Source organism: Emericellopsis cladophorae, assembly GCF_022114955.1.
Source record: "Emericellopsis cladophorae strain MUM 19.33 chromosome Unknown NODE_1_length_1489480_cov_119_871856, whole genome shotgun sequence".
In the NCBI taxonomy this organism is placed as follows: Eukaryota; Fungi; Ascomycota; class Sordariomycetes; order Hypocreales; family Bionectriaceae; genus Emericellopsis; species Emericellopsis cladophorae.
Genome location: NW_026250926.1, coordinates 682,507 through 703,294, shown reverse-complemented (window position 1 = coordinate 703,294; position 20,788 = coordinate 682,507). Strand labels below are relative to the sequence as shown.

Sequence of the window (20,788 nt, the reverse complement as noted above, 5' to 3'; positions counted from 1 at the left end):
AGGACTTCAACAGCAGATCGTTCGCGCTGTGTGTGATGGGAACCTTTTCGGCACACTTGCCGACAATGGAGCCGTGGACCGATAGCCCATGGCCCGGCTACCAGCACTATGCACTGCCCAGAAGGCTACATTGAGGAGGAAGGATGGCCTTGGATGAGGTCGCCTTAGCGCGCTGAGCTACGTGGTAGTCGTATTGATGGGATGCGTTGTTCACATTGGCAAATAAAGGAATGAGACTTTTATGCATTGTTTAATGACGAGATCGGGTGTTGTGAAAATGCAAGCTCTTTAGACCGCTGGAGCTAACGATCCAATGCCGGAGAGAACCATGTCCATGTCGGGACCGGGAGGGTCACTGACTCACTTTGGAAGTTTTGGATCGGAGTTCCTAGATTTCCCTGGATATCCATGGAGGAATGAATCTTCCATGATGACTACGATAAGGTTTGCCTGGACATTGAAGCGCAATGTGACGAGTTATATTGGGGAGATCATGGTACGTACAATTTTCCCATGTCCGTCTTCGGAACTTTTGGTGCTATGGATCGGGAAACCGGATGCGTCCGGGAACGATCACGATCGTCTACGGAGGTATGTTCAGTGTGTCCCAAAAAGCAAGAAAGTTGGAAAACGGCATGACAGACAAACGGGGCTAAGCAGGCTCGCAACACTTTAGATCCCTACACAATGATGTCAGGATTTCATCAAATTTGAAAAGTCAAGCTCAAACAAAGATGGGTCTCTGATCTGGCCAAGGTACGGACGGGTCTTCCGAGAGGCCAGCCCCTGCCTGTTCTGTCCGAATGTCTTTCTTTGAAGTTTGTGCACAAGGCCACGATCGTGCATGTCTTAACCTGATATTGTAATGAATGAAATTACCTGCATGCGCCATTCCTGTTGAATATCAAGCACGGGTTCAATGACGACGTGATTCAGTAGGATCAACTGTCAAGGAAAGGTACTGCAGAGTCCAATGGCTTTCAGTGGCTTGTAATGGAAGCCAGCGGGTGAGGTCCAGCCGGTGCCTGGAGGTGCATCAAAATGCAGTCGTCTGGGCGTTTTGATTGGCCGAGGACGCGTCAATTCAAAACAATCCCGGCGCGTCGTGCGACGCGTCACGGCCAACTTCCATGCGACCTGGACCAGGCTTCTTTACATCTCAGCTCACACCATCTTGCACCATCTGGCCAACCATATCAGGATCACACGTGCGTGCATTGTAGAACCCCTCTTTCTCGTCCGCATGTTGCCTGAATTCTGGCACTATTCAAAGTCCCCTTTTTTTTTTTTTCTTTCTCTTTGCGTTCGGCATTTAATTGTGATGCGGACGTTAGACCGCGCTGTGATCCTCGACTGAAAGCCGTAGTGTGTCTATTTCCGTGCCCAGTGACATAATAGCCCCAGCACGTACCTCTAAGCGCACCGAGGAACACCGGCGCTAAGGAGGGGCAGGACTGGAACTTGTGGAAGCGTTGAGATGGACTTTGCACGCGCTGTACGGAGTTATCGCGTTCCTCTGCCTCGACCTGGCCTCGTCCAACGCGACACCAGCTGAGACTCGTGCGTGTGTGTGTGTGCGTGCTGCGCATCCACAGGACCCGAAATCTGGCTCTACGTGCGCAAATGCTCTTCCATACCCCCTTCCATCTGCTAATTCATCTCCAATAACATTATCGAACCTAATTACATCGACGTTTGTCTGCAGGTCACATCGATGCCGATAATTTCCACCGCATGATCTTGCACTCGGAAAGAATCATCGCGCCGCCAAAAAGCAAAGGCAAGCAAGGTACGTGGCGTGCGTGGCCTAATCCCGCCCATCGACTGATGGGAATCGCGCCAGAGACATCCCCGCGCCCTCCCTCGCATGAGTGGCAGACCCCTGCAAGCTTTCTGTGTCAGCCCAGACGCTGCCTGCCCAATCCACGCCTCGGATCGAGCCCTCCCTCGCGCGCCTCGACCTCTGACAGAGACCTTGTTCACGGCCTGCGGTACTGTGTGCTGGCTTGTCCAGGCCTTGCGCCATTCGCTCCAACCAACCCCTGCCGGCACCTGCTCGTTCGTGCCCACCCGCCCTTGACATTGTGCAGTTGGGCTGGTACGGGAAGTGCACTGGGCCCCCAAGATACTTTGGTACCTTCATGCCGCCCATCTTCAACCTTGAACACTCCGTCTTACATCTTCAACCTTCCACACCCGCACACACGCTCACCGTCGCCGCCTTGATCGCCCCAATCCGATCTGAAAACACCTTGAACAAACAGAACAGGCGCCCCGATTACCGACTTTTTTCGACTTTCGCAATACGCGCAACCTATCTCACCTTTTCGCCTTGGCTCGCCAACGACGACACCGCTTCTTGCTCACCGATACGCGCTTCGCACCACAAAGTCAGGCCCTGCTGCACATTGCATTCCCGCATTGTTTGCAGCGCGTTCTTTTCTTGTTGCGCGTGAACACATCGCGATTTCACGTGCCCCAATAGTGGTCGCCCTCGACACTCTTTTCGCATAGCTCTCACGACTCGGCTCTAAGACAAAGGCCACAATGGCCAACCGCCCGCTGTTTCGCGGCGCTGACGAGCCGCCAAAGATCTTCCAGGATTTTGACAGCTTCGACTCGTTTGACGCAGTCGAGAACACGTATAGCCACACCGATGGCCTGGACAACTTCAACGCCACCCACGGCCTAAACGCATTCAGCAATATTCACAACGCCATGACGAGTCACGCGCCCATGCCGACGACAATCGCAAAACCATCCCGACGAGCACTTGGTGCCATTGACTCAAACGCCGTCCTGAAGCCCACCCAGTCTCAACAGAAAGCCATGTCACCACACAAGATGGGCAACGCGGCACGAAGGTCCCCTCTCAAGACGGCGAATGCCAAGAAACTCAACAATGTTTCCATGCCTCCGCCAGGGCAGCGACGGCAGACCGACACAATCTGGAAGAAGCCTTTCCTCTACGAGTTCAAGGCGCCGCCGCACTCAGAGAACCTTCCTGGAGTGACAGATGAGAACTCGATGCCATATGGTGTTTTCCCCTCCTCAGCTACGTCGTCTGCGCCAACTCCCCGGCCGTCATCTTCGTCAAATGGAAAACGGAAGCTCCTTGACGCCGCGCCCATCATGGACAGCCGACCAGCCAAATGGTCGAAGAAGGCAGACAGCGAACTGGCAACTTCTCCAGCCCCATCCAGTAGCTTCGACGTCCTACCACCTCCCAGTTCGTTTCCCGTCATTGTCGATGACGGCCAGAAACCTCCACTGAGCTATGCCCAGCTCATCGGCACTGCAATTCTTCGCTCACCCAACCGGAGACTAACCCTCAACCAAATTTACACGTGGATCTCCGACACGTACACCTTCTACAACATCAAAGAGACGGGCTGGCAAAACAGTATTCGCCACAACCTTAGCTTGCACAAAGGCTTCGAGAAGGTTGAGAGGCCCAAGGAGGATCCGGGCAAGGGCCATTACTGGATGATCGTACCGGGATGCGAATCAGAGTTCTTGAGGAGGAAACCGGCTCGAAAGGGCACACAGAGCGCAGAGAACCTACCTGTCATGTCAACCCGACTAGAACCCTCGAGGCCAGCCACAGCGCCAGCTCTCGAGCCGTCCCTTCCTCCCCCGGTACCTCAAGCCCGCCAGCCCGCCCGCGCGACAGAGGAGCCTCGCTTGCCTTCATCTGACGCTACCATTCCCGAAAGCGATGGCCCTACCCCCGAAGAGCTGAGCGAGAGACCGTCAGTCCCCAACTCTAGCTTCCGACGACCTGCTCAGTCCCCTGCTCCCCATGGCCTCCATTCATCCCCCCCTGTCGCAAGGCACAACCGCACGCACTCTGCTACTTCTGTCCCTGGTCAATCTTCCGTGACTAGACCAAGCAAGCGCGGTGCTCCTGAAGACAGCGGGTATATTTCCTCTCTTGATTCCTCAGCTCATAGGCCCAGCAAATGGAACTCTCAGTGGACAGCTGAAAGCGGCAGACCTCGGAGGCGCGCTCGCGCTTTGGGTGGCAGTGGTCGTGCTGAGGATGCGATCCGCCAAATTCGCAACCCCTTATCATCACCGCACAGTCCAACGAGGAGCCGATCAAAGTCTGTCAACCAATCTTTGCTCTCCTCGCCTTACAAGCAAAATATGAACATGATGGGGCCGAAGACACCTGTAAGCAAGCTGGCTCAGATGCTGCCAATCACCAAGTCCGTCTCGCCCCGCGCCAACTTGCTCAAGCATCGCAAGCAGATCGCTGCATATACTGCCTCACCAGGCAGGGCTAACAACGGCCTTGAGGAGGTGCCATACAGCCCCGAGTTCAGCCTGGAAGGCACCACCGCTCACGCTTTCGATTTCACGAGAGATGCCATTGTCAATGATGATTTTCTCAACACTCTAGACCCCTACTCCACGTTCTTCCATGTGCGCGGCAGCGGGTCACCCATCAAAAGGTCACCACTCAAGAGATCGCCGCTAAAGCAATCCGACTTGCTGCCTCCGATGCCTGCATCTGTCCTGAAATTGTCTGACAGCACACCGCGGGGCTGCACCTCAGCACCTGCTCTTCAGTTGAACGAACAAGCATTTGACTTCTTCGATACCCCCAGCAAAGCCTTTGAGGGAATGAGCTCGCCATTCAAATACCTCGGGGGGTCTCTGCTGGAGGCTTTCGATGAAACAAGCCCTCAGGATGCCTCCCCCTGCAAGTCAAAGCTCGCCCAGCCTCAGCTGCCCGCGCCCAAGGCTGATGACGACGCTGAGAACTGGGACGGACTGGGTCATCAACAAGTCGCAACGGGCTTCCCCGAGGAAGAAGGGTCTGACTTCGACATTACCCAGGGGTTTGCGCAGATCGGATGATCACGGCGCCTTTTGACAACATCTTTCTTTCAAAGAAGAACACTTGACGATGAATCGACGAATAATGAGCTTTCGGACTATGGGTTTTCCCATTATCGGTCTACAAGACACAGAACAATAAGGCTTCGCGGCCAAGGAATGGCTCACGGTGTGAGCGACACGATGAACACGACATAATGCACACTTTTCTACGGACAACTTACACACGCGCGCGCGTGCACACACGCACTCGCAACATTGGGATATTAGGGCGTCTAGCTGGACGCACGTCGGATCTGAGCATTGCAAGTGCTGCTTAGCTCAATCCGCTGGGGTTGGATCGTATCGTTCTTGCTCTTGGTTGGGTGGACGCGAGCGTCGGGACTTGGACTTGGACCGGCGTGTCCATTGCGCCTGTATCTTATTTTTCGGCATTGTTTTGAGCTGCGTAGTATGGTTTGGCAAGCTTGGCGTTTGCTTAACACCTGATTGTCTTTGGCCAGGAAGATTCGACCATGTCATCTTTGAGGCACCACTGGAATTTTTACACATGCTTTATTGTTTTGCTACAGGATTATTATTGATTCTTCCCGCGACGTCGCCACTTCACCTCATGTGACCCAGCAGTGAAGGGAATTTCGCTGTCAGCGAGACATGGGTATCGTCGTGTCTATTAAGTAACCCCACGCAAAAACTAAAGCCCAATAACAGAGTCAAAAGCACCCGCAACTCCGAGGTCTGGTGAGCTCACTTGCGCTCGAAACGCCATTAGCCCCCCGTTTATCCCATTATTCGCCTGACGCCAACGACAACAAGTAGTAGCACCGCACCCAGTGGAGTGTCCCATATACCCGACGCTGAAAATACCCAGTAATGGCACTGTAATTAGTAGAGTGCGCCGTTCTAGTATATACGCATCCTCGAGGCCCAGCCCGTCTCTTGCTGATCGACGTTGATCTTGTAGGGGAAGGGGTTGGAAGTCTGCGTCGTGATGGGGGGGATGTGATCCTTGTGCTGGTTGACGTAGGTGATGATGTTGAAGGCGGCCTTTTGCAGAGTCTGCTCCATGGCGCGGCGCACCTTGGCGCGTTCTACAAAGCTGGTTAGAAGGGTGAGGGTTGGAACCATCAACATGGTTTGGCGTACCACTCTCTGTCCGAGGCTCGGAGACGGTGACCTTGACGGTCCACGACTCCCAGCAGACCTCCTCGTCCCCGCGGGACAGCCACGTGCCCTTGCGTCTCTTCTTCTCGAAGAACTGGACGGTCAACTGGCCCCTGCCGCCCTTGTTCGCCGGGTTCGAGGTCGTGCTCGCGCCGGTCGGTTGCGATGGGGGGCGCTGGGCGTCAATGTGTCGCTCGAGCGCCGCGGCGCGCTGGTCTATGAGGGTCTCGAGCTCGGGGTCCCGGACGTAGGGGAGGGTGAGGTCGAGGACTTCGTGGGTCTGGGGCACGATGGAGGGGAAGAAGCGGTGGAAGAATACGGCGTGGAGAACCCCTATTGTTGGCCAGGTCAGTCTCATTGTTGCTATGATGTAGCGGGGTGGTCAAACCGTACCTTTGACGACATCGAGGACGGAGCGCGGGTCAGCAAAGACTTCGAGATGGAACTCGGTGGGCTTCTGGGCCTCCATGTTGCCGTCGCCTGCAGCTGAAGTGGCCGGGAAACCTACGTCGGGATGCATTTGCGATGGACGAGGATTGGACGGAATGGGCGGGCGACCTTTGGGGTCCAGTCGAGGAGTGGGAGTTTCAACACGCACGCATCCGGAAGCTTAGCACCAACTTGAGGTGTAATACGTCGCAACCCTCGATCAATCAAATCAACGTCACTGGCAATGAGGGACAATGAGGGGCATCAAGTTGTCCGTCTGGGTTGAGGTGGGGCTGATGTGGCTTCGAGTCTGGCTACCGGAGAGACAGCCCTCAAGGCAGTGTGGCGCAGCTGGGCCGGCCCCTACTTCTCCAGTCCATCCGTCATTGCATGCGAAAGCCGAGGTTGAACGACGGACAGTTGACACGGACATGGAGCCTTACCTTTGAGATTGTGGATAATAACTCCCAGCGCCATCGGCCCAAGCTCTCCTTTGCTTCCCCAGACTTTCCACCCACTCTCTTTCCCCATACTTATCTTCCCTCTTCGAACACCAGCTCGATAGTTCGCGGCCCTCTAGATCCGGGCATTCTGTTCAATGCGTTGACGATACGCGCCCCCAGAGCCCATCATGTTCTCCACGGCGCGTCGCTGGCTGCGCCGGAACAAGACGCCCATTGCCATTGGCGTGGGCGTCGTCGGCGCCGGCTACGTCGTCACGCAGTATGTCCTCAACAAGATCAACGACGCGCGCGAGCGCATGAGCAGTGAGCGCATCTCCAAGGAGAAGTAATGCCCCCATCCTCCCCCCCCTCGACATGGACACGCTGAGGCTGACGCGGTCGGGGACCGATAGCTTACGGCGACGATTCGAGCAGAACCAGGAGGATTGCACGTTTACGGTCCTTGCACTACTACCAACTGCGACCACGAACATCCTCGAGGCCATGAACACGGAGAGCATCACCCTCGAGATTCAGCAGATGAAGAGCACAAAGGGCGTGCGGAGTGGGGAGTCAAACGGGCCGCCGCCGAGTATCGCCGACACAACGTTGACCGAAGAGGAAGGGAGGAGCATGGCCAGCTTTCAGAGTGACAGCGGCGTGCACGCGAGCCAGGTCGTCGCCACACCTTCCACGACGAGTGCGCCAAGTATAAGCGAGGGAGCGCAGCAGCAGCCAGAGACTGCGACAAAGAAGAAATCCAAGAGGCAGCTATGGGATGACCTCACCATCAGCGGTAGGACCGCAGCGCAGACCATTCCCTGGCAGGATACTGATGCTTTGCAGCCATCACGAGGTCGTTTTCTCTCATATACACACTTGCCCTGCTGGCCATGTTCACTCGAGTTCAGTTGAACCTTCTGGGTAGACGGAGCTATCTGTCGAGCGTCGTGGCCTTGGCCACCAGCACACAGCAAGCGACGATCAGCCTTGAGAATCATGATGACGACAATGCCGACCAGGCATACGGCAACGACTTTGACACGAACCGGAAGTACCTTACCTTCAGCTGGTGGCTGCTCCATCGTGGGTACGCCGACATCGTGGCGCGGGTCGAGAGTGCCGTGCGCACGGTGTTTGGCAGTCTCAGCCCCAGAGATCTCGTCAGCTTTGATCGGTTCTCGGAGCTGACCATGCAGGTGCGCAAGCTCGTCGAGGGTGCCACGCCGCAGCAAAGACAGGAAGCGGACTGGCTGAAGTTCTTGCTGCCCCCGCGAGACAAGGAAGATGAGGTGATCAGGGAGTCCGGGGTCCTGGAGGAGAACCCCGCCCAGCAGTCGCAGGGCTCGCAAGCCTCGTCTGCCTCACTGCGGAGGTTGCTCGATGAGACGGCCGATCTGATCGAGTCGCCTGCCTTCTCACACGTTCTGACTCTTCTCCTCGACGCGGGCTTTTCGTCATTGGTGGACAAGAAGCTGGCGAACGAGGCCTTTGAGTTCCCTGCCCCCAACGAGGGCGGCATTCTTGTCACGGACAACAGTGAGCTCAAACACACACAGCACATCTTGCTGCCCAAGATCCTCTCCGTCTTGACACGCCAAGCGCACGTCATCGGGAATGGTGTGCCGAACGAGTATCTCCAGGACATGGAGAAGGTGCGGGATCTAGAGGCCTTTGCGGCCGTTGTTTATTCGAGCAACTGGCAAAACGAGGTTCGTGAGGAGGGGCTCATGGATAGTGCGGTCTACGTGGAGAAGCCCTCGGAGACGACTTTGGACAAGTCAACACAGGACGACCCAAGCGTTGCGCTGGCGGATAGCCAGCAGAGTGGTTTGGAGTGTGCTTGGGAGCGGGCCATGGACAAACAGGCGTAGGGCACGCTGTTGATGTATGATTAGTAGGACCTGGGATACTCGGTAAGGCCTTTTGGGCTGTGGTGTACATTGCATCGAGTCCCTCTTGATCACGAGTAAACGGGGGCGTGGGCAGGTTTGTGGTTTGGGTATTGGCATGTCCTCATGCGGGTGTCTAACGTGGGCCTTTGATAACTGGCACGAGCCAAACATACAAAGAGGTCTGGTTCCAATTCGCTCGGTGTCTCCCACAGCGGTGAAAGGGAGTTGTCCTCGGACGCCGCTATAGTGATGTGCGTGAGGTCTGGTCTGGCCTAACCTGGCGGATTCAGAGGCGCTCGTCTCGGCCAGAACCTCGTCCAGTGGCTGACTGGGTATAGCACGGCATCGTGTCATTCGTCGTGAGTGGGTGCTGGCCATGTCCTCCATAAGATACCTTGGCTCGCATGACGGGATTGATTTGTAGTTCAAGAGTGTGAACTCGGCCCGTCGTCACATGAGTCCCCTGATGAACTGGTCCAGTCCGAGCTCGAATAACTCATTCTTGACACCCGCGCCGTTCTTGTGCTCCACGGGTGCCAACGGGTTCTTCACGACTGTCGAGCGGTTAGGCCAAGTCCAGCAGCACACCCCAAAAGCAAAAGTTAAGACGTACCATACTCGACCCAGAGATTAATGTAGATTTGATGCAGGACATTCCGCATGCTCATCGTGCCTGTGTCGGTCAACATGACGAAGCGCAGATTCGCCGGGGTCTCGTAAAAGTGCATCTTGTAGTTGCCGGTGCGGTAGCTGATGAAGGCGTCGTCCTCGCCCCCGAGCTTGCGCACCATGTTGCGCAGGGAGAAGACGGTGCCGAAGATGAGCTTGGCGTCGTCCGAGGCGGTGGACGGCTGTAAGGGGGCGGAGGAGTGGTGCTGGCTGAGGGACTGGGGCAGCCATGACCGGGCATAGATGCATTCAGCTGCGGCATTGTCAGAGTCTCCCGTCCGCAGGGGTCGAGGGGAGGTTGTGGTGGTATGTACTGTGCCGGTCGAAGATGTAAAAGGAGTAGACCACCATGATGGCGGGTTGGGAGGTCGGATGAGCCTCAGGGGAGGCTCTTGACGGGCGCGTAGCTGGGCGGGAAGTGCAGTCGTCGAATCATGGGCTCGTCATGTCGTGGTCTCGTATCCGTCTGCCGTCGCGTTTGGGCGCATTGGGTGTGGTGCGTGAGGTTGGCGAAGATGGAGGTTCTCAGCTTAAGGGACTAGTAACTGAGCCTCTGTGGCGCATCTCCAATTGGGACTGGAAGAGGATGAGGCTCAGGTCCAGTGGCCTGTCCCCAACTCCTCGTGCGCTGAGTGCCCCGCATTTGCAGCAGCTCCAGCTGACGACAGGGGTCCATCACACTCCCAGTCAGTCTCCCTTTTATTAGTTACTGCTGTGGTGGGGGCGTATTGGACAAAAACATCGCTGATGGAGATCTGACCCTCATCCAGTCGTCCACGGCTCTTATCTCCCCTTCAAATACCTGAATTCACATGCCCGTTGCGCCCCTAAGCTTGTTAAGGTGTCCGCACGGCAAGTCTAGACATTTCGGTGCTACCGTGGCCGTACGATGAATCACGGACCATCTCTCCTCTAAGGCTTAAGCTCTGCAGCTCCATTCATCGAAACCCGACACGCGCGCTCATGCTTCACGGGCCTAGATTGTAGCATCTACCCGAATCGCCATAGCCCATCTGCTCATAGGCAGCCATGTCGGAGCCAGTTTCTTCTCCTGCTGAGCAGGATATGTCTGCAGCTACGACACCCACCCCTTCACCCATGGTCAGCATCGACAACCATGACGACCCTATCACGGCCACCCGTCCAGCCATTGCGCCTCACGTGTACGAGTCCGCAACAGCGCATCACAGCCCCTTTAGCTGATGAAAATGTCTAGATCGGACCCCCCCGGTGTTCAGCATTTCGCCAGCCCCTTGCGCCATCACAAGCGTAAACCGAGCACCCATCACGAAGTCAAGGTGAGACATGGGTCACTGCCCAGGCTAAGCATAGACTGACTCCGTCTGCAGGAAACCCTGGATGCACATGTGGAATTTATGAGTGATGAAACGGATGGAAGGACGCATCACCGCATCAACCAATATGTGATTCAAGACGAAATCGGCCGAGGCTCCTTTGGCAGTGTTCACTTGGGGACTGATCAGTTCGGCACTGAATACGTAGGTCTTCACTACTGCCATACTCTCGACGAATATTGACAGAGTTTGATTTATTAGGCTATCAAGGAATTCTCGAAAGTCCGCTTACGCAAGCGAGCACAGTCCAATATACTCAAGCAAGGACCCCATCGGCCACTGAGGCGCTCTGGGCTCGATGCCCCTCTCACGCCATGGTCGAGTGGCGGCAGCGCTCGTGCTGGCGAAAAGGACGACGCTTTGTATCTCATCCGGGAGGAGATTGCCATCATGAAGAAGCTGAACCATCCCAACCTCGTGCAGCTCATCGAGGTACTGGACGACCCTGAGGAGGACTCGCTTTATATGGTTATGGAAATGTGCAAAAAGGGCGTGGTGATGAAGGTCGGTCTCGATAAAGATGCGACGCCTTATGATGAGGAAGCTTGCCGGCATATGTTCCGTGACCTTGTCTTGGGAATCGAATACTGTAGGTGGCCACATGACGATGCAGACCATCCCCCAGTGCTGACGACCGGTAGTACACGCACAAGGCGTCATTCACAGGGACATCAAGCCAGATAACCTTCTCCTCTCGGAAGACGACGTGCTCAAGGTGGTGGACTTTGGCGTCTCCCAAATGTTTGAAAGGTCGAGCGAGATGCGGACCGCCAAATCCGCAGGCTCGCCCGCCTTCCTGCCGCCAGAGCTGTGTGGTAAGCATTCTGAAGTATCCGGAAAGGCAGCCGATATTTGGTCAATGGGTGTTTCACTATTCTGCCTCAAGTACGGCCGCATACCGTTCAACAGGGATGGCATGCTGGCGATGTACGAGGCGATCAAGAGTGACGAGCCGCGGATACCAGAAGACGAATCACCGCTTCTGATAGACTTGTTCCGCAGAATCTTGGAGAAGGATCCTGAGAAGCGCATTGCAATGCCAGAACTGCGGGTAAGTGTGTCTCCCTTGTCGAGTCGTCGGAAATACGCTGACCCCGTAGGCACATCCTTGGGTCACCAAGGAGGGCGCTGACCCTCTTCTGTCGGCTGAGGAAAACTGCGCGCATCATGTCGACCCCCCAAACGAGCTCGAGCTCAACCACGCATTCACGCGCAAGATGAATCACCTCATGTGCGTGATGAAGGTGCTCCAACGCTTCAAAGCCCTCAGTGCTAGGCGGCGAGCTAGAGTCCACGGCATCAGCTCAAGCTCGGCAGTGAGGATGCAGTCAGACGGGGAAAGCTTTGACGCCGCTGCAGAGAAGGAAAGGGCGGAAGAGATTGAGGCACTGATGGAAAAGCGGCGGCGTGTGCAAGCAACAGAAAAGGACGCGGCGGAGGAGAGGGCAGGTGCCAGCGACGCGGACAAGCCACAAGCGCACGATGTGGGCGATCAGGAGCCGCTCTTTCTGGGCATTGGCACCGGGTCCCGGGATGATTTTGCCATGGATGAGGCGACACCCAACATTGTGGCCGACTCGCCCACGGCCGTGGACTTTGACGTGTACGACCAAGCCTACCTGAACGCCGTTCAGGAGAGGCTCAATGCCACAACGCAGGGCAAGCCAACTCTATACTTGACACGCTTCGTCAGAAACAAGGAGAACGTCCAAAAATTGGGGGCCTTGATTGACGGTACGGGTTTGCCCACACCGTCCACTTCCAAACTTGCCGATCTGGTATCGAAAATGGGTGTTTCGAGCTCGGGTGTCAAGTCCGAAGCGAACCCAAGCTCCAGTGCTTGAACGCAGGTACGTTGGCACAGCGCGAGACACAGGGACGGAGGAGGGCCAGCCAAGGGCTGGACTTGAATCCCCTTGCTCAGCGATTGGCGCAAGGACAAATCATAGCCTAATGTGATTAGGGGTGAACAGGGCCAGGCAATAGGGATTCTGTACGGAAACGTATCACGGCAGCTAATGCAAACAAGTATTGGAAACATCAGATCCTTGTCTATCAGTGACGCCACCCTACATGCTGTGCGTTGCAATGCAGCGAGACTACGCCTCTCGAATCAACAAAGCGCATGCTTTCTGCTATCAAGGTCTCGCCCCTAGATTAGGAAAGCCAGTGGTGCTTTTGCCGGCGCAACGTGGGTTGGATGCCGTCTCCTCGTAGGGTGGCTTCGTTCACCGTCTGTTTGGCTGGAGCTGTGCCACCGCTCTATGCATTCTGTGCAGCATTCACAGAGCGGTGAAACCTGGGCTGTTTATATACGATTTGTCTTATCACCCGGTCTCCTTGAAACAGCTGGTGATATGGTCCAACCACAGCTGGTTCCTGCAGCACACCGAGCCGAGAGCTTCGCGCATTGAATAACTCGCCGAGGGGTGTGCTTGCTTGGCGGATACACTTGGTGCATGCTGCACACGACCAGGCCTTTATCCAATACGTACCTGACTAACTTGGACTGCTAGGCGTTTCCGAAGCGGGCAGTGATAAATGGCGCACCTTGGAAAGTGTTTACGTTGTGGTTCAAAGGGCAACACCTCGGTCCAGCCCACCTCGTTACCCCAATCATACGGATGGATGACTTATTAGACGCAACCAACAGCGTGCTGCGTCGCCGACTCGCCAGGCCGCCCGACCTGGGGACGGCACGGCTATCCGAGTTGCAGCGGAAGCTTGGTTTGGCGATTTGGCCGGCGCGTTTCACCAAGGGGGCTTTGAGGAGACTTCTAGGAGATTCTCAATACCTTGCAATGTCTGCCCCTACCTCACGTAGCTTCGACTTGCAGGGTATGCTTCCGAGCGCACCTGTCTGACGACGTCGGTCTGTGCCTCGTTAGCGTCTGAGGTGCTTTAAGATTGTGCGCGCAGAAGCTACAGTCGCCGGCGCATTCCTGTAGATTGTGTGCAGATAACGTTGCAGATATTCCTGGATGCCCATGAACGTACGTACTGAACGCGGGGTGAAGGCTTGGCTGAACATCTGCCAGATGCTGTCTACCGAGGACCTACGTACGCACTTAGGTAGGAGGCAGGCAGGAAGCAGAAGACACGTAAGTACATTGCTTGGCATCCGCTGTTCTCATCATGGGATCTAAAGTAAACAGCAGAGTGACGTTGACAGCCACCAGATAGTCCTTGGTTGCTGGAGGTTGCTGATGGCCCTGCGTCATCGCTTTGAGTCCCCCTCCATCAGCTGTCTCAGCCACCGACTGCGAGTCCATTCCCGTCCCTCGTGTCTTTCCGACTCCGAGAATACCCTTCCGTCCTAGTCTACTAGTAGATAGTCTCACAAGGATTGCCAGCCGGAAACGTTAGTGAGATTGCTTGTCCCGCATGGGGGATGGATGATTTGCAGCAGACAATCTTACGGTGTGCAGAAGTGGTGGGCGCACGATCTCGCTCTGCGCTTGGCTTTTGCGTGCAGCAAGGTCGTCCAGTCCTACGTGTAGTTCATTGACCACTTGCAGAGCAAGGAATGTAATAGCCAGCACTGACCAGTTTGTCGCCCGCTCGCAGAAGCTTCGTCGTACGTAGCTATCGTGGCTCACAAGTACATGTGATTTGATATAAACGTGCAGCAAAAAAATGTCTGTAGCAGGAAATGAGTACGTGTACATATGATAATAGTGCCCTTCCGACGGCAAGTCTCCAGTCGCATCTCCACAATCCACTAGTACTATAGCGGCTACCAGGCTGCAGCTGACGAGTGATGTGTGTCCGGGAAGAAGGAGGAAGACGTGGACCCAGCCTAGAAAAGACTGCCGGTTGCTATTAAATTAGTCTTGACTCTTCGATACGGACAAGGTAATCACCATTCAGAACTAACACTGTTTTCGGTTGTCTGCGGGTACCATCCTTCAAAAAGGGCTTACCCTCGGATCTCTTTGTTTGTCAGCACCACCTATAGCAACTGCCAGAGAGAGTTCTACTCAGCCCGAGTAAGTACTTGCACATACGAGTCCACTAGTACCGGTACTTGACATCTGCTGCCCTGCTGAACAGGTACCTTACTTTGCCCACGAACCCTGAAGCTTGCGTCCGGAACGGGATCACACTGCCATTAGTACTCTTATTGGTATCTAGTAGTGGTAAGTACTTTCAAATTGACACGGTACCCACGCCCGGCCTTCTTGATCCTGCGGGCTTGTTGTATTGGGGTTTTTTTTCTCGGCGGGCTGCCTCTTCAACCCCACCACCACCCACCACCACAATCACGGCAGCGGGTGCTGCTCGCCCTTCCCTTACAAATAAATGCACTGCCTTGTAAAGTCGTACCCAAGTACGGACAAGTACCGCCCGCCAGGTCGCGTCCAGTTGTCGCCGCCTCCAGTCTTGACTGAAGACGTTTGATCGGACCCATTTCAGATCCGAAAACTTAACTATCTCTTCGCCTCAATCCTAGTTCCTTGGGGACCTCAAAGATCCTACAACGCGAATCCCCCTTGCACGTCCGCTTCCTCCCGTTGAACCAACAGAATCTGCCACTCTGATAAAGCCGACTGGAGCCTCCAGTCACTCTGACTTCACCTTGCAAGTCCCTCATCAACAGCAACACTGGGACGCACGCACGAACGGGCTTGCTCGATTTGCCCCACGCAACCGTTCGCCCCGCCCCTGCAGGGCTCGCACCTACCTAAGTTACCTATAAGCACCCAGCCCTTCCAGTGGGTGAGAGGGTTCGAAAAGTCCAGTCCTCGATTGACAGCCCGGTTCAGTTCAGTCAGTTCCTCAGCCCGTCACTCTCAGTCGAGGCAAGGCAGCTTTCGGCCTCCAGTCACTCACGCCGCCACTGCCCGCAGTGTGCAGTTCGTCTGCCCTGCACCCATACTCCTCCTCCCTCAACACTCTGTCATCACGCCCTCATCTTGCTGGTGGTGCCAGTGCGACGACCACCAGTTCAACCTCAGCGCTTGCGCCGCGGGTCGGAGCGCTGCACCGGGCTTCGGACACGCTGCAAATCAGAGTTGTGCTGTGCGACATAACAGCCAGCCAGGTGCCCCTCCCAGAGCCCTGCGCGACCACCAACGCAAACACGACGCCCGCCATGTCGACCACCACCAATGGTCATCTCCACAACGACTCGAAGCCCGCATCGACACCGAGCTCCAAACCCTCCTCCATCAAATCCCACGATGCAGCCAAATCCAACGTGACGACGCCTGACCACTCGGGTCGTGCCCCCAACGGCTCGCCCTTCTCGCCCCCAGACGCCGACTCGGCGCTCAAGCCGCCCCAAGAGAAGGCCCCGTTGAAGGAGAGACTTACGCGCATGTTCTCCAGCAAGGAGGTGTCCAAGACCAGCAGTGCCGCGAGCAGCGTCACCAGCGATTCCGCTGGGCGGCCTAGAGGGTCGTCCTTGAACGGGCCCCCCACGGCGTCGCAGCCCATGTCGCGCAAAGAGTCCGCTTCTGATCAGGGCAAAGCGGCAGTGGCCACACCCGCCGCTGCGAAGAAGGAGCCCACGCAGCGGTTCATGCTCAACCCAAGTGCCCCCGGTGGTCATGAGCATCACTTAAAGTCCAGTCGTCGGCAAGAAAAGCTCAGCGACCTCTGGCGCAGCCTTATTGGCAAGAAACACGAAACGCCGGAAAACGACCTCTCGCTCGTTTCGAGCTGGGTCGACACACTCAAGCAGGAGAGGGAGGCCGCCGCGCTGGACAAGAAGCATGGTGGCCCCAACGCATCGCCCACGCTCGTCGAGAAGTACGGAAAGTGTCAGGAGATCGTGGGCCGGGGTGCATTTGGCATCGTGCGCATTTCACACAAGAAGATCGGCCCCAACGGCGAACGACTGTTCGCCGTCAAGGAGTTCCGCCGGCGCCCCGAGGAGACGGAGAAGAAGTACAGCAAGCGCCTCACAGCCGAATTCTGCATCTCGTCCTCGTTGCGACACCCCAACGTCATCCATACGCTCGACCTGTTAAAGGACGCCAAAGGCGACTACTGCGAGGTCATGGAGTTCTGCGCTGGTGGTGACCTATACTCCCTCGTGCTCTCCAGCGGCAAACTCGAGGTCCAAGAGGCCGACTGCTTCTTCAAGCAGATGATGAGAGGCGTTCAGTATCTGCACGAGATGGGCGTGGCGCACCGGGACTTGAAACCCGAGAACCTACTCTTGACCACCAGGGGCAGTCTGAAGATTACTGACTTTGGCAATGGCGAGTGTTTCCGTATGGCCTGGGAAACAGACGCACATATGGTCTCGGGCCTCTGTGGCTCCGCCCCGTACATCTCCCCCGAGGAGTACGTGGACAGGGAGTTTGACGCGCGCGCCGTCGACGTGTGGGCTTGCGGTGTTATTTACATGGCAATGCGCACCGGTCGTCACCTGTGGCGCGTAGCAAAGAAGGACGAGGACGAGTTCTACGCTCGCTACCTCGAAGGGCGCCGTGACGAGGAAGGTTACGGCCCCATTGAATCACTGTCGAGAGTACGCATTCCCCAGCCCCTCTCCTCACACGGGGCTTTCGTCGTGTCTAACACCGACTTACAGGCTCGTTGTCGTAACGTCATCTACTCGGTCCTCGACCCCCACCCCACCAGACGTCTCACCGCTGGCCAGGTCCTCAAGTCGGAATGGGTGCGAGAAATCACACTCTGCAAGGCTGGTGAGGAAGGCCTGTAAACGAGGGGGCAAAGACCATGTGCCACGCACGCTGTACGTGCGGCGGCCACACTTGACGACGTAACGTTCCTTCAGCAGCAAATGTCTTTTTTTCTTCTTTTTTCTTTCTCCTTTTTCCTGCACAGCATTGGAGTTTTACGGTTTATGAAGAAAGGGACATGACTCTGTATGATGATTTCAGCGCCATAGAATACAAAGCGTACGGATGTCCCAAACCAAGGCGTGGTCGTGGGTCTCTCTGCCCCTCGACGCCGTGCATGTTTGGGAAATGATAGTATGAAGCGGCGGGGGGAGGTAAGCCCCGGACCATGTACATTCACACGTTATAAGAGGAACCTGGCCTGATCGTGTTGCAGGATTGAGTAATACGATCGATCCCAAAGGGCCGATATCAATTCATCCTCTACTCTCCCAAGCCACCGTGACAATCAGTCATCCACGACGTCGGAGCATGCAATGCCCTGTAGCATTGCGCTCATCGAGCCAGCATTCATCCACCTTGTTCACGTATGAACACACCCCATAGGTCTACAAAGATATGTCGTCGTTGTCATGAAACCCAAGCCATGCCCATCCGCCCTCACAAAACAATGAGGGCCGCGTAAACACATCCCGAACACGTCCGTTGGTATTATGCCCACCAAAAAAAGAAAACCGGCGCCTGCCCGAAAGCCCAGCCAGAAATTACCCTTGTGAGAGTGGAGGGGAAAAAATAGAGAGCCGACACCTGCTCTTGGTCGAATCGTGAAAGGCGCAAAGCACGCAGCCCCGAGTATATATAATAAGTCATCAAGTGACGCGCGTTCATCCCAACTCCCGCATGACGTCGATATAATGGCTATCCAGAGCACCAGTGACAGCCTGGGCTGGAGGTGCTTTCGGAGCAAGCGAGCTCCGTGTTACGAGTGGAACAGATCCCAGGCCCGCTCACATAGACCCAAGAATTCCTCGCGCTTCTGGCGTTGTGTCTCGGGGCTATCGCGACCGGCGCCGAAAGGACCACGGCGAAAGGTGGTCGGACCATGTCCCAATGGCGGGGTAGCGCCCTCCTCGTACTCAGCCCTGGTCCTCCTCTTAGTGGCACTCCGGCTGCCGTCAGATGGGCGATGGCCAGGAGCAGGAGATGGGGGCGTGGGTGGCTGGTGTCCACCATAATGGACTAGACGTGGCAGTAGTTCTGGTCGACCTCCAGCCATGTCTTGCTGGGCTTCTTCAGCGGACTTGTATTCCCTCGATCGCCCCGTCGGCGTCGGCCCTGGAGGGGGCGGGGGGTAACTGGGCGATTGTGGAACAGCGCGCGCGCTTCCGGCCGTTGGGAACCCTGACGCGGCTGCATTTTCGGGGTTCGCAGACAACCCTTGACCAAAGACATCACTAATCGGGGGCAGGCGGTTCTCGGTTTGATGTGCAGGAACGTGATGTATGTGTGAGCTGCTGGACAGATGAGACGGCTGTTGGTTGAAATGCCTGCTCGAGGGCGCCATGTCCTGGCGGCCAGTGAAGCTGTGGCCGAGTGGCGCAGACTGGATCACTCTCTCGTTTGCGAACTGTTTGTGGGAGGGCGCAACGATTGACAAGCCTGGCGGCACCTTGTTGCGACGAGAGGATATACCAGGTGTCCTGGCTGCAAAGGCTGAACCAGGTTCCTTGTCCTTGTCTGATGGGCCGTCGCCCTTGGCAGATTGTTGATGTAACCGAGCCTCGATGATGTGACGCTGCTGCTCCCGCACTGACAGGCTTCGCTGGATGTGGTCCTTCCTGTGAGGGTCGTCGGTAACGAAACCTGGTGACAGACAGTGGATGCCCATGTCCTGGATGCTGAGCGGATCCCGGGCTGTCAATGGGCGCGCAGATGCAGGGTTATTTGAGTTGTTGCTGATGGTATTTTTTGACAAGTCGAGACGCGAAGGGCGCGGTCTCGAGCTGGGCATAGTGGGCGAGCCAGGCTCCTTTTTGACGATGATCTTCGGGGGGGCGTTGGCGCCTAGCGAGCTATTTGCGTGAAATGTCAGTGCCATATATTTAAATCCAAGAGAATGCTGTGGACGTACGATAATGGTGAGCTTTGTGAAGCTGAAGGTCCGTTGGGGCTTTTGCTGCCATTCCTATGTGCGGTCCTCTGGCCATAGGGGGATGAGCCATTGGGCGCGGATGTGGGAGCGGCTTGCGCCTGGACTTGCGCAGAGGCCGTTTTGGGTGCAGGGGCCGGCATGTCTGAAGATGCAGATGCAACAGCCCTCTCATGGGGTGCTGGTGAGGGAGCCATGGCGATTGCGGCACTCATAGTTGTGGGAAGGACGAGAATGCCGTCGCAGGAGCCGGAGTTGGGAAATGGCAAACTTGCAGGGCTGCTGTCTGTCTGGCACTTCAGTCGGAGGGTGATTGATGGTGGATCGGATTGGCGAGGCTGGGCCGTAGTCGACTTGGCGCGCGCCGCCCCTAATTGGGCTGGAGGAATGCAACCGCTTCGAGGACCTGTGCGCTAATGGGGAACAACGAGCGCAACGTTCTGTTCTGATATCTCGAGGCTGCGGCTTGATCAACCGCTGGTTTTCCAAGTGTTCTGCGCCTGGTCTGGAATCCGAGGACGTTGTGCCGGCCTGAGTTGTCAGTCTCCTTGGACTGACGGAGCGTTTCGCGAAGAATGGCACTGACACGGGCTCACTGTGGTGCTGCAGCGCGCGCGCTCGCTCAGACAGGGGTTTGTAGGTGATTGGCAGATAGGCCCGATCGACGCCAAATTGTGAAACTCTGATCAGCCGTTTCAAGTCGCGAAAAGTATCGTTTTATCCAGACAGGGATCGTCTGCGCTTCTTCCAGTCTTCAAAGTCGGGGTGACTGGAGGCAACAGCAATATGTACTACTGAGAAAGTACCGGGTATTACTATGTCGAGATGACTGGATTGGGAGATCCGATCCGGGTGGGTTGCGCAAGCAGTGCAGGCAAGCGCCGGGCAGGTGTGATGAAGACGCAGTGCGCTCAGGTAAGGCAACTTTATGAGGTAAGGCGCGGGTGGACTGAGGTCCTTCTGTCTTGACTCTAGTCGGGTGGCAGTTGAGATGAGGGGCACTGGACTCGGAAACCCGCCTCGCGTGCGACTGGCGGCTGCACGGGATGGCGACGGATGCGAAAATGGCAGAAATGGGAACAGGACAAGTAACACGGCATCCACGAGAGGGGTTGGTAGCTTTATAATATGACTGCCCGCCTCCAGCGTACAGTCGCTCACCAGCCGGTCGGTCTGGTGACCTGCTCTGTCCGCTTCGATTCCTCTGATTCCCCTGTGCCTCGACTGGTGTTTCGGTCGTCGC

General features: G+C 56.1%; 7 protein-coding genes across 7 annotated transcripts; 4 read left to right on the top strand and 3 right to left on the bottom strand.

Moving 5' to 3' along the window:
* Window positions 1-2,547: 2,547 nt before the first annotated feature.
* J7T54_006105 (meiosis-specific transcription factor mei4) lies at window positions 2,548-4,866 on the top strand (the record flags this gene model as incomplete). Its single annotated transcript, XM_051503842.1, has 1 exon — window positions 2,548-4,866. The coding sequence occupies one exon, from the start codon at window positions 2,548-2,550 to the stop codon at window positions 4,864-4,866; it is 2,319 nt and encodes a 772-aa protein (XP_051366622.1).
* An 882-nt stretch (window positions 4,867-5,748) lies between these two features.
* J7T54_006104 (uncharacterized protein) lies at window positions 5,749-6,529 on the bottom strand (the record flags this gene model as incomplete). The annotated part of the gene is made up of 3 exons (XM_051503830.1): window positions 5,749-5,936; window positions 5,992-6,342; window positions 6,403-6,529. The coding sequence occupies 3 exons, from the start codon at window positions 6,527-6,529 to the stop codon at window positions 5,749-5,751; spliced, it is 666 nt and encodes a 221-aa protein (XP_051366621.1).
* Window positions 6,530-7,069: 540 nt separating this feature from the next.
* J7T54_006103 (Peroxisomal biogenesis factor-like protein) lies at window positions 7,070-8,755 on the top strand (the record flags this gene model as incomplete). Its single annotated transcript, XM_051503819.1, has 3 exons — window positions 7,070-7,227; window positions 7,295-7,677; window positions 7,728-8,755. 3 exons carry the CDS (start codon window positions 7,070-7,072, stop codon window positions 8,753-8,755), a joined length of 1,569 nt encoding a protein of 522 aa, XP_051366620.1.
* A 471-nt stretch (window positions 8,756-9,226) lies between these two features.
* On the bottom strand, window positions 9,227-9,796 carry J7T54_006102 (uncharacterized protein; the record flags this gene model as incomplete). The annotated part of the gene is made up of 3 exons (XM_051503808.1): window positions 9,227-9,330; window positions 9,390-9,698; window positions 9,760-9,796. 3 exons carry the CDS (start codon window positions 9,794-9,796, stop codon window positions 9,227-9,229), a joined length of 450 nt encoding a protein of 149 aa, XP_051366619.1.
* Window positions 9,797-10,543: 747 nt separating this feature from the next.
* Window positions 10,544-12,644, top strand: J7T54_006101 (Calcium/calmodulin-dependent protein kinase kinase-like protein; the record flags this gene model as incomplete). Its single annotated transcript, XM_051503797.1, has 6 exons — window positions 10,544-10,608; window positions 10,662-10,743; window positions 10,795-10,944; window positions 11,002-11,389; window positions 11,442-11,851; window positions 11,901-12,644. 6 exons carry the CDS (start codon window positions 10,544-10,546, stop codon window positions 12,642-12,644), a joined length of 1,839 nt encoding a protein of 612 aa, XP_051366618.1.
* Window positions 12,645-15,895: 3,251 nt separating this feature from the next.
* J7T54_006100 (serine/threonine-protein kinase hal4) lies at window positions 15,896-17,476 on the top strand (the record flags this gene model as incomplete). Its single annotated transcript, XM_051503786.1, has 2 exons — window positions 15,896-17,281; window positions 17,345-17,476. 2 exons carry the CDS (start codon window positions 15,896-15,898, stop codon window positions 17,474-17,476), a joined length of 1,518 nt encoding a protein of 505 aa, XP_051366617.1.
* Window positions 17,477-18,375: 899 nt separating this feature from the next.
* J7T54_006099 (uncharacterized protein) lies at window positions 18,376-19,688 on the bottom strand (the record flags this gene model as incomplete). Its single annotated transcript, XM_051503775.1, has 2 exons — window positions 18,376-19,468; window positions 19,528-19,688. The coding sequence occupies 2 exons, from the start codon at window positions 19,686-19,688 to the stop codon at window positions 18,376-18,378; spliced, it is 1,254 nt and encodes a 417-aa protein (XP_051366616.1).
* Between the last annotated feature and the right edge of the window lie 1,100 nt (window positions 19,689-20,788).